The sequence below is a fragment of the Bos mutus genome, chromosome 3 (assembly GCF_027580195.1).
Source record: "Bos mutus isolate GX-2022 chromosome 3, NWIPB_WYAK_1.1, whole genome shotgun sequence".
Lineage (NCBI taxonomy): Eukaryota > Metazoa > Chordata > Mammalia > Artiodactyla > Bovidae > Bos > Bos mutus.
The window spans coordinates 41,656,695-41,669,489 of NC_091619.1; the positions used below are offsets into that span (position 1 = coordinate 41,656,695).

Sequence of the window (12,795 nt, forward strand, 5' to 3'; positions counted from 1 at the left end):
AGAGCCAGATTTAACTAAAAGGTTAGTGATAGTATACTGTGGGCTGTGTTAACTCTAAAATTGCTTTTATTCTAATCTTAATTTCTTTAAATACAGAGAAATCTATGTAAGAAAAGATTTTGAATGTAAGAAAAGGTGTGATTTCATTTTCTTTTATATGCTTTGCAAATATGATCATGTTCCAATCTAATAACATATTCAAGAATTTTAATATTTTGTACTGAACTCTACTATAGACATTATCAGAAAAGATCCAAGAATTAGATAAGTTACGGAATGAATGGGCGTCGCACACAGCAACATTGTCAAATAAGCATTCTCAGGAACTAACGAATGAGAAGGAAAAAGCTTTGCAGGTATGAATATTAAAAAATGGAAAAATATTTTGTTATTGTTGTTAGTCATTTTGTTAATAATTTTCAAACAGTACAAAAGTATGTAAAAATTGTCTCTCCTTAAAAATCTTAACTACCCAGAGATAACTTCTAAACATTCTGATGTTTGTTTTCCCAAATTTTTCTCTCTATATGTGAATAGTATATAATTTATAAATACTTGTTTATATTTATAAATTTAGAAATATATAAATTGGGAGATTTGTCCCTGGTGGCTCAGATGGTAAAGTGTCTGTCTACAATGTGGGAGACCCGGGTTCGATCCCTGGGTTGGGAAGATCCCCTGGAGAAGGAAATGGCAATCCACTCCAGGACTATTGCCTGGAAAATCCCATGGACAGAGGAGCCTGGTAGGCTACAGTCCATGGGGTCGCAAAGAGTCAGACATGACTGAGCGACTTCACTCACTAAGCTAACGAGGTTCCCATCACTTCATGGCAAATAGATGGGGGAAAAGTGGAAACAGTGTCAGATATCATTTTCTTGGGCTCCAAAATAACTGCAGACAGTGACTGCAGCCACGAAATTAAAAGATGCTTGCTCCTTGGAAGAAAAGCTATGACAAACCTAGATAGTGTATTAAAAAGCAGAGACATCACTTTACAGACAAAGGTCCATGTAGTCGAAAGTGAAAGCCACTCAGTCATGTCCAACTCTTTGCAATGCCATGGACTACATATAATACAGTCTATGAAATTCTCCAGGCCAGAATACTGGAGTGGGTTCCCTTTTCCAGGGGATCTTCCCAACCCAGGTCTCCCACATTGCAGGCAGATTCTTTACCAGCTGAGCCAAGAGAGAAGCCCAAGAATACTGGAGTGGGGTAGCCTATCCCTTCTCCAGGGGATCTTCCTCACCCAAGAATTGAAACAGGGTCTCCTGCATTGCAGGCAGATTCTTTACCAGCTGAGCTACCAGGGAAGCCCATGTATGTGAGAGTTTAAACATAAAGAAGGCTAAGCACTGAAGAATTTTCTCTTTTGTACTGTGGTGCTGGAGAAGACTCTTGAGAGTCCCTTGGACAGCAGGGAGAGCAAACCAGTCAATCCTAAAGGAAATCAACCCTGAATATTCATTGGAAGGACTGGTGCTGAAGCTGAAGCTCCAATACTTTGGCCACCTGAAGTGAAGAGCCAACTCATTGAAAAAGACCCTGAACCTGGGAAAGATTGAGGGCAAGAGGAGAAGGGGGGAACAGAGGATGAGATGGTTGGATGGCATCCCTTACTCAATGGAGATGAGTTTGAGCAAACTCAGGGAGATGGTGAAGGATGGGAAAACCTGGCTTGCTGCAGTTCATGGGGTCGCAGGGTCAGGTAGACTTAGCGACTGAACAGCAACAATGAGGTCAACTGGATACAGTGATTGTAATTTTTTTTATCCTTACAATATCATAGATACCATTTTTTATCAGTTTGGAAATGGCTCAAGAAGAGGAAATTATTTAAGAACTTACCTAACTGGTGGAGATTGAAATGCTTTAAATTTTGGTTATTGCAAATAGTACTGCAGTGAACATTTTTATTCCTAGAAGTGAGTACAATATATCCATATAAAATATTAATGGATATTGCAAATTTGCCACCCAAAAAGGCTGTACCAAATAGAACCCCAAAGATAGCGTATGGCCATACTTTCATGTATTCCTGATGCTGTCAGCCTTCTCAGTATCTGCTACATGATAGGTATTGTAGTAGTGTTAGTTTTAATTTACATTTCTTAGATTTTTTTAGTGAAGATAAGTATCTTTTAATATGACTTTAGCCCCTTGTATTTCTTCTGTGGATTATATTTTAAATCTTTTGCTTTTTCTGTGTGACTTTTTTTTACTGCTTTGTAGTGTGGATTTATTTTATACCTTTTATATCATTAATTTCTTTAATGTTAAATTGTTATTTAACATTAAATTTTATTTTTATTTTTATGCACTTTACTTAAGGTTTGCTTTTAAGGGTACAACTTGGTAACAGTTTATGTCTACTTTTCACCTAAATTAAGATTCAGAAAATTGTATCACCCCTCTCTGGTCCCTTGTGCCTTCCCAATCCATTTTACTCTCACAGAAGGCGTATCACTTTGGTTATCATTGATTAGTTTTGCTTGTTCTTTAACTTTAGATAAATGGACACATGCTGTATATTCTAATTTGTGTGTGGCTTACTTTACTCAGTAACATAGTGTCTCTGAGATTATGTTCTTGTGTTCTTTTTGTTGTTGTGTAGGATTCTATTCTATGAATATCCCATAATTTATCTGTTTTCCTCTTGGTAGACATTTGAACTGTTTCTGACATTCTGCTATTATTAATTAAACTGTTACGAACTTTCTTGTAGTGTCTTTGTGAACATATGTACTCATTTTACTTGGGTATATACAATATTTAGGACTAGAATGGCTAGGTTCTAGCGTAGGCGTATGTTTAGCTTTAGTAGAAACTGTCACAGTTTTCCAAAGTGGATATTCAGGTCACACTGCCATTCAGTGGGTGTATAGTGGTACCTCATAATAATGAACATTTTTTTTTGTATGCATATTGATCTTTTGGCTCTTTTCTTGAGAAGTGCCCATTCGTGTCTTTAGCCCATTTTTTTAAAGTTTTATTTATTTATTTTTAGCTGTGCTGGGTTATTGCTCTGTGCTGGCTTTCTTTAGTTGTGGCGAGCAGGGGCTACCCTGGTTGCAGTGCTGGTCTTCTCACTGTGGTTGACGGCATCTCTTGTTGCGGAGCACGGGCTCTAGGGTGTGTGGGCTTCAGTGGTTGGAGCCCGTGGGCTGAGTGGAGACTCAGTAGCTGTGGTTCATGTGCTCAGTTGCCCTGTGGCGTGTGCAGTCTTCCTGTCCTAGTGATCGTACCCGTGTCCTCTGCATTGGCAGATGGATTAACCACTGGACCACCAGGGAAGTCCTTCAGCCCATTTTTAATTGGGCAGTTAATGGTTTTCCTTATTGATTTATAAGAGTTCTTTGTATATTCTGAACATGAATCCTTTGTCAGATATATGCATTGTGAATATTTTTTGTCTATGGCTTGCCTTTTCATTTCTGGTGCAAAGTAAGGATATTATGTGCTTAGTTGCTCAGTCATGTCCAATTCTTTGTGACCCTGTGGACTGTAGACCACTAGGCTCCTCCGTCCATGGGGATTCTCCAGGCAAGAATACTGGAGTGGGTTGCCATGCCCTCATTCAGGCTCCACTTGAAATTTATAGCAATCAAATCAAGATCAAGACATTATTTGAGATCAGTCAGCACTATACCACGAGGAGACAGCTGACATATTCAAAATATTCAAATCAAGTGTTGAAAATCATTTGCATCAGCTTGGTTATGTTAATCACTTTGTTTGGGTTAAGTGAAAAAAAAACCTTTTTGACCATATTTCCACATGCAATTCCCTACTTAAGCATAATGAGAAAGTTCTTTTTAAAGCCAGTTGTGACAGGCAGTGAAAAGTGGATATTGTGCAATAATGTGGAATGGAAGAGATCGCGGGGCAATGTAAAGGAACCACCACCAACCACATGAAGGCTGATCTTCATCCAAAGAAGGTGATGTTATGAATATGATGGAATTGGAAGGGAATTATCTATTATGAGCTCCTTCCCGGAAACCACACTTGTTGGATTAATTCCAACAAGTACTGTTCTCAGTTAGACCAACTGAAAGCAGCACTCGACAAAACTGTCCAGAATCAGTCAATGGAAAACACACAATCTACCATCAGGATACCACAAGACTGCATGTTTCTTTGATTACCAGGCAAAAACTTGCAGTTTGGCTGGAAAATTCTGACTCATTTGCTGTATTCACCAGACATTGTAACTTCAGATTTCTGTTTATTTGGTCTTTATTTATGTTTAATTGGAGGATAATTGCTTTACAGTATTGCATTAGTTTCTACCAAACATCAACATGATATTTTGGTCTTTATAAAATTATCTTAATGGAAGAAATTTTCCATTCCCTGGGAGATTGTAAAAGATACCTTGATCAGTTCTTTACTCAAAAAGATAAAAGGTTTTGGGAAGATGGAATTATGAAGTTGCTTGAAAAATGGCAGAAGATAGTGCAACAAAATGGTGAATACATTGTTCTATAACATTCTTGGTGAAAACAAAAAATGTGTCTTTTATTGTTACTTAAAAATCAAAGGAACTTTTTGGCCAACCTAGTAGTTTTGGAGTTAATTGGCTTAGATTTTTCAAATAGATAAACTATAAAAAATGGTAATTTGTTTCTTCTGAAGGTTTGCCTTTTTCCCTTATACAGAAAGTGGTAATGGTGGAATCCTTATCTTGATCTAGTCTTTTAAAAAATTTTTTATTTTGTATTGGAGTATAGTCGATTTAATGTTAGTGTTAGTTTCAGGTGTATAGCAAGGTGATTTCAGTTATGAAAAAAATGAAAGTGTTAATTGCTCAGTCATGTCCATCTCTTTGCGACCCCTAGGACTGCAGCCCACCAGGCTCCTCTGTCCATGGATTTCCCAGGCAAGAATATTGGAGTGGGTTGCCATTCCCTTCTCCAGGGAATCCTCCCAACCCAGGGATAGAACCCCGGTCTCCTGTGTTGCAGGCAGATTCTTTACCATCTGAGCCACTAAGGATTTCAGTTAAACATTTGTGTATATCCATTATTTTTCAGAGTCTTTTCCCACATAGGTTATTACACAACATTAAGTACAGGTCTCTGAGCTATACAGTAGATCCTTGTTTATTATCTGTTTATATGTAATAGTGTATATTTGTTAATCCCAAACTCCTAATTTATCTCTCCTCCACCTTTCCTCTTTAGTAACCATAAGTTTGTTTTCAGAATCGTTTCTGTTTCTGTTTTGTAAGTTCATTTGTATCATTTTTTTAGATTCTACATATAGGTGATATATGCTATTTGTCTTTGACTTATTTCATTTAGTATGATAATTTCTAGATCCATCCATGTTGTTGCAAATGACATTCATTCTTTTTAATGGTTAACTAAGATTCCGTTAAAGTTCAACATTCAGAAAACGAAGATCATGGTATCCGGTCCCATCACTTCATGGGAAATAGATGGGGAAACAGTGGAAACAGTGTCAGACTTTATTTTTTGGGGCTCCAAAATCACTGCAGATGGTGACTGCAGCCGTGAAATTAAAAGACGCTTACTCCTTGGAAGGAAAATTATGACCAACCTAGATAGCATTATTGAAAAGCAGAGACATTACTTTGCCAACAAAGGTCCGTCTAGTCAAGGCTGTGGTTTTTCCTGTGGTCACGTATAGATGTGAGAGTTGGACTGTGAAGAAGGCTGAGCACTGAAGAGTTGATGCTTTTGAACTGTGGTGTTGGAGAAGACTCTTGAGAGTCCCTTAGACTGCAAGGAGATCCAACCAGTCCATTCTGAAGGAGATCAGCCCTGGGATTTCTTTGGAAGGAATGATGCTAAAGCTGAAACTCCAGTACTTTGGCCACTTCATGCGAAGAGTTGACTCATTGGAAAAGACTCTGATGCTGGGAGGGATTGGGGGCAAGAGGAGAAGGGGACGACAGAGGATGAGATGGCTGGATGGCATCACTGACTCGATGGACGTGAGTCTGAGTGAACTCTGGGAGTTGGTGATGGACAAGGAGGCCTGGCCTGCTCCTTCATGGGGTCGCGAAGAGTTGGACACGACTGAGCAACTGAACTGAACTGAAGAATCCGTTGTATATGTGTAACACATCTTCTTTATCCATTTCTCTGTGATGGACATTTAGGTTGCTTCCATGTCCTGGCTATTGTAAATAGTGTTACAGTGAATATTGGGGTACATGTATGTTTTCAAATTATGGTTTTCCTTGGATATACGTCTAGGAGGGGGATTGCTGAGTCATATGGTAGTTCTGTATTTTTAGTTTTTTAAAGAAACTCATACTGTTCTCTGTAGCAGTTATACCAGTTTACATTCTTAGCAACAGTGTTCCCTTTTCTCCATACCTCTCCAGCATTTATTGTTTGTAGACTTTTTGATGATGGCCATTCTTACTGGTGTGAGTGATACCTCATTATAGTTTTGATTTGCATTTCTCTAATAATTAGCAATGTTGAACATCTTTTTATGTGCTTTTTGGCCATCTGTGTGTCTTCTTTGAAGAAATATCTACTTAGATCTTCTGTCATTTTTTGATTTTTTTTGTTTTTAATACGTTGAGCTGTATAAACTGTTCGTGTCATTTGGAGATAAATTCCGTAACAGTCTGCTTCATTTGCAAATATTTTCTCTCACTTGGGTTATTTTTTAATTTTGTTTATGGTTTTCTTTGCTATGCAGAATCTTTAATTAGGTCCCATTTGTTTACCTTGCATTTTGCTTTCATTAATTTGGGAGGTGGATCCAAAAAGATATTGCTTCAATTTATGTCAGTGAGTGCTCTGCTTATGTTTACCTCTAAGAGCTTTATAGTATCTGGTCTTACATTTAGGTCTAATCCATTGTAAGTTCATTTTTGTGTATGGTGTTAGAGAATGTTCTGGTTTCATTCTATTTGTATATTCTTGCCTCCTTTGCTGTAGTTTAATTGACCATAGGTGCATGGGTGTATTTTGGGGCTTTCTATCTTGTTCCATCGATAGATATTTCTGTTTTTGTGCCAGTACCATATGGTTTTGATGACTGTAGCTTTGCTGTATTGTCTGAAGTTAGAAAGCCTGATTCCTCCATCTCTGTTTTTCTTTTTTAGGATTGCTTAGGCTACTCAGGGTCTTTTGTGTTTCCATACAAACTAAAAAAAATTTTGTTCTAGTTCTGTGAAAGATGATATTTGTGATTTTATAGGTATTGTATTGAAACTGTAGATTGCCTTGGCTAGTCATTTTTGCCAGTACTGATTCTTCAAATCCAAGAACATGGTATATCTTTTCATCTGTTTGTGTCATCTTTGATTCTTTCATCAGCATCTTATAGTTTTCAGAGTATAGATCTTTTTCCTCCTTGTGTAGAATAATTATTTTTCTTGATGAGATAGTAAATGAGATTGTTTCTTTAATTTCTCTTTCTGATCTTTCATTGTTACTGTATAGAAATGCAAGAGATTTATGTATATTAACTTTGGTAATTAATGTTTTTTGATAAATAACTAAATTATCTTTCCATTATATGTGATATTTACTCTGTGTTTGAGAAAATTTTCTTCTGTCTGGCATCCAAAGAATGCTAGCTAGGTCAGACGGAGTGACTTTTGTAGACTGAACCAAATAATATCATTTTTTTCACTTTTCTAATATATTAATGATAATGATAGATTTCTAAAAGTGGAACCATCTTTGAATTCATTGAATAATATGTATTCAGAGATTTTTAATATCCTGTTGAATGAATTTGCTAATATCTAATTTAGAACATTTGTGTATATATTCATAGGTGAGATTGGTTTGAGATTACTCTTTTCCTATCTTAGTCTGCTAATTACAGTGATAGGTTTTGCACTGTGGTATTAGAATTATGCTAGTGTCATGAAAGGTATGAAAACATTTTCTGGTTTTCTTTATGCTTTGAAACAGTCAAATGAAGAATTATCTGTTCCTTGAAGGCCTGATAGAATTAGCCTTTTACCATTTGGGTATGATGCCTTCTTAAGGCATTTTTCTTTAGATTCTTTCCCGTTTCCTTCATGATTTTTTATTCTTTTTTGTTTTGTTTTTTGTGTGTGTGTATTTTTGGGGGCTTTGGCGGGTTTTTGTTGTAGGTGCAGGTCTCTGCTTACAGCACGTTGGCTCTGGAACGTGTGGGCTCAGTAGTTTTGACATGAGGGATCATAGTTCTCCAGTCAGGCATTGAACTCGAGCTTGCTGCTTTGGGAGCTTGGAGTCTTATAACAGCTGGATCACCAGGGAAGTCCCTATCGGTCCTGTTGGATTTTCTGTTTTTCCTTGAGTTATGTTAGTTTATATTTCATTAAAAATCCATTTATTTCATGTTTGTATTTAATTAGTAAAATATCTTATAAGCAGTCTTACAGTTTTTAAAATCTCCATACCATTTCTCCTATGTTCTTAATTGTCTTTTTTTAATGAGAGTTGATAGTTTGTTTTCTTTAGTATTTTTAAAGAAGCAGTTCTTTGTTTCATTAATTAGTTCTGCACTGTCTCTACGCTCCCATCTGATTTCATTAATTTCTATTGTTTGCTAAGTATTTTTTGCCTCTATTTTCAAACAGGTTAGGTTCTGAAAGTCTCATCATTAAGTATATTTGTGTATAACACAAAAACGACTGAAGGATTTGTTTGCATTCCTTACTGCATTTTTCTGATAGGCTTGTGAATCAGTGCTTTGAGACTTTAAAACCAAGCAAGCTGCTCCTCTCTTCCTGCTTATAGATACTCTATAGGGCAGTGATTGTAAGGCTTTAGTGTGCATCAGAATCACCTGAAATAAACAGAGCAGAAAATGTAAATGTTGAAATTCTATCCATTACACTTTTTTTTTTAAACAAAAGTTCTGAAATTCTGATCATCACAGGGATAAAGCCAGTTCTTTATTTTTGCAGCCTTTGGCCTCTTGTTGCCTTCAGTGTGTTTGGTTACCCTCTTAGACAGTTACAGTTAGCATCATAAACCAGTTTGTTCATTGTTGCTTTTCTCCCTTGATTGCTCCTTCAGTGTTTTCTTCCATGGTTGCATTTTCAGTTTTATATGGACTCTTTCCTATTTTATTTCTTGTGCTTCTTTCTTCTCTCCATTTCAGTTTTCCAAAAATGAGGAAAGTCCTAAAATAATCATGGAAAATATCCTAAGTATTTTATGAGAGACACTCCCCTGCTTTTGTGTTAGGAATTTTTGAATGAATACAACTTTTCTGGAATGTGGTATTTGTAACTAGTACCAAGCTTTATACTTATTTACATATAATCTGAATTTGGATTTATGCTTATGAAGAAAAATTTTAACCATGGTTTTATTTGTAATAGTGAAAAATTGGAAACTCAGTATCCATAGTAGGGCAGGGGTTAATTGCATTATGGTATAGCCATGGATTGGGGTACTGTGTGGATATTGAAAGTATTTACAAAGAGTTTTTATCGATATGAGGAAGTGCAAGTGCTGAAGGATTAAAAAGCATAATTGTGTAAAGTGCTTGGTCTCAATTTGTTAAATTTAGCTATGTGTTATGTGTATTTGTATGATGTCAGTTTTAAGTATATAAATAGCTGGAAAGGAATATTCCTAAATATTTATAATGACTCCCTGGATGGAGGTTATCAGTTATTTGTGATTCTTTCTTTATGCCTTTTAAAAGAATGTATAGCTTGCATAATTAGAAAAATATTTTTTATTTTTAAAATGTATTTAGGTTTGTTAGTGTTCATCATGGAGAAGGCAATGGCACCCCACTCCAGTACTCTTGCCTGGAAAATCCCATGGACGGAGGAGCCTGGTGGGCTGCAGTCCATGGGGTCGCTAAGAGTCGGACACGACTGAGCAACTTCACTTTGACTTTTCACTTTCATGCATTGGAGAAGGAAATGGTAACCCACTCCAGTGTTCTTGCCTGGGGACGGGGGAGCCTGGTGGGCTGCCGTCTAAGGGGTCGCACAGAGTCGGACACGACTGAGGTAGCTTAGCAGCAGCAGCAGTGTTCATCAACAGAAATTATTTAAAATTTTTTTTATTGAATGAAAGTCTTTAAATTCTATTGCGCTTTATAATTTTGAAACGTTTCACACACACAATTTTATATAATCCCATAATAATCCTGTTTTTAATCCTCTAATGCTGTGTAGCCCCTAGACTTTCCCTCTCTCCGAACTGATAGCCACTAGTTTGTTCTGTTTGTGAGTCTGCTTCTTTTTTGTTTTATTCGCTAGTTCTTTGTAGTTTTTTAGATTACACGTATAAGTGATATCATACAGTATTTGTCTTACTGTAACTTATTTCACTTAACATAATGCCGTCTATGTCTCATGACAGAAATTATTAAGATAGATTTTTGGTATGATACAAACAGGTAAACAAAGATTTCAGAGTTACAACCATGTTCTTGTTGTATTGTTTTTATTTTTGATAGTGAAATTTATTGTTGATAGTGAAATTTAACAACTAAATGTAAGACTGAGCAGTACCTTGTCAATTTTACTTAAGTTTAGATTTTTTTTAAATTAGAAAACATTTATACTAGTTGTAAAAAACGGAAACAGAATAGTGTGGTTTAAAGCAAATACTGAAAGTTCCTTATGTACCTGCTCATTTTTTCTTTTCATGGGGGTAGTTTGACACTATACATAGTGTTTTGCAATTTGCTTTTTTCCCCCCTTAACACATACCATTCTTCCCTTAAATTGAAGGCCATTACTTCTAAACAGGTGGGTTTAGGAGAAGAAGAAATTATGAACAAGATCACAGTGGTAAATTTGCCTTTGTTTTGTTAACCTTTCTTTTTCATAAAATCCATAATTGAAAATAGAATCTCTTAAAAGCAGGGAAATCTTACAAAGAAGAATAATTAAGATTTTTTTTACTCAAATCTTCTCATATTTGTATTTTTTTCTTTGAATTTTGGTACTGTATTTTATTATGTAATAGGCCCAGGTTCAATACCAACAGCAACATGAACAACAGAAGAAAGATTTAGAAATCCTTCATCAACGGAACATCCAGCAGCTACAGAACAGATTGTCTGAGTTAGAAACGGCTAATAAAGACCTCACTGAAAGGAAATACAAAGGAGACTCCACCATCAGAGAACTTAAAGCAAAGCTGTCTGGTGTTGAAGAGGTATCAAATCTTGGAGTTGGTTCCCCTCCCTGCCCAGTTTAAAAGCAAGGTCTAATTTGGTAACTTGATTTGAATTTGGTTACTTTATTACTTCTATGGGTAGTATTCTTCTGGATGCTTTGCAAGGATCTCTTTAGATAATCAGCTCAGAGAATACCCAAAATAATTGAGAAACCAAAATCTAATAAAATGGGCTGATTCAAAACAGAGCTAAAGTAAACTTGGTTACTTTTAGTTAGGGTCTTGAGTAGCCCTTTGGCATAGCCCTCAGATTTGCCAGTGTACTTTTAATATCAGCCCAGTGTTGTGGCTCAGGGTATTGGCAGGCTGATCTTCCAGTCTACTCAACATGGCAAACAACTGTGTGAAGTTTCGTGTCTAGTAATAATAATAAAAGTAATGATGATAACTATAACACTGTTTTAAGTGCTTTGCCTATATTAACTCATTTAATTCTTATAGCAGTTATTTTAAAGAAGGTATTATTATTACCCCATTTAAAGATGATGAAACTAAGGCACTGAGAGCTTAAGTAATTTACCCAAGTAAGCCTGGCCATTGAAATTCTCTATTATTGGCCTGTCTCTAATACTGTCTTGTTCTTTCAGGCAACAGAGACATTTAAAAAATATTGCTGTAGTAGTACTTTTGTTGATACTTTGGCAGTGATGATAAACTCCTTCCTATGATAACTATTATACATTATTGTCATATGAGTTATTAGAAAACGTATGTAGATTTTGTTAAACCTATCATGTTCAAATAAACAGTGTTATTCTAGCTCACAAGACCTCCAATTCTGAATAAAGCCTGACTGATTTTATGTTCAGATCCTCATCGCATTCTGCCCTATTAGATGCTTCAGTCCTTCTCGATACCCTCTTCACCTTTCACACCAGTTGGTGAAACATTTCACCCTGCACATTGGATGAGTACTTCATTATAATCCTATGTGGTTTCTTCTGTTTTAGCCCTGACACTGGCCAGTGTATAAACTGTGCTTTGTTATGTTGATTTTCATGTGTGTGTGTATGATCAGTCACTCAGTTGTGTCCAACTCTTTGTGACTAAATAGCCTCCTTTGTCCCTAGGATTTCTCAGGCGAGACTACTGCAGTGGGGTGCTATATAATGTAATCAAAATATTTCTTGCAAGGTTTGCATAGGACTTGGAAATTTTGAGTCCTGAAAACTTTTTTTAAACTTCAGTATTGTTACGTAATTATGTTAAATTATACCTTTTCGAGATTAGTATCCTAAAATTAATAGTTACTACCATTTATTAAGCATTTGAACTTCCCTGGTGGTTCAGACAGTAAAGAATTTGCCTGCACTGCAGGAGACCTGGGTTCCATCCCTGGGTCAGGAAGGACCCCTGGAGAAGGGAATGACAACCTGCTCTAGTATTCTTGCTTGGAGAATCCCATGGACAGAGGAGCCTGGCAGGCTACAGTCCATGGGGTCACAGAGAGAGATCACTGAGCATCTAACACGTAAAACAGAGTTTGTATAAGGGTTTTTGCAGAGGTGAAATAGTTTATGGTATGGTTTCTCTTTTACAAATGAGAGAACTGAAATTACTGAGGTTAAGTAATACTCGAGGTGGCACAGTAGACTTCCCAGGTGGCTGTGGTGGTAAAGAACCTGCCTGCCAATGCAGGAGACATAAG

General features: G+C 36.5%; 1 protein-coding gene across 2 annotated transcripts in view; it reads left to right on the forward strand.

Moving 5' to 3' along the window:
• Positions 1-12,795, forward strand: part of SASS6 (SAS-6 centriolar assembly protein) — a 39,672-nt gene that overhangs the window by 13,792 nt on the left and 13,085 nt on the right. The window contains exons 7-8 of one of the 2 annotated variants that reach the window (XM_005906514.3): positions 237-356; positions 10,935-11,126. In XM_005906514.3, coding sequence (XP_005906576.1) covers positions 237-356; positions 10,935-11,126 — 312 coding nt within the window. The remainder of the gene's footprint in view (positions 1-236; positions 357-10,934; positions 11,127-12,795) is intronic. The other variant, XM_070367605.1, reaches the window with a different exon arrangement.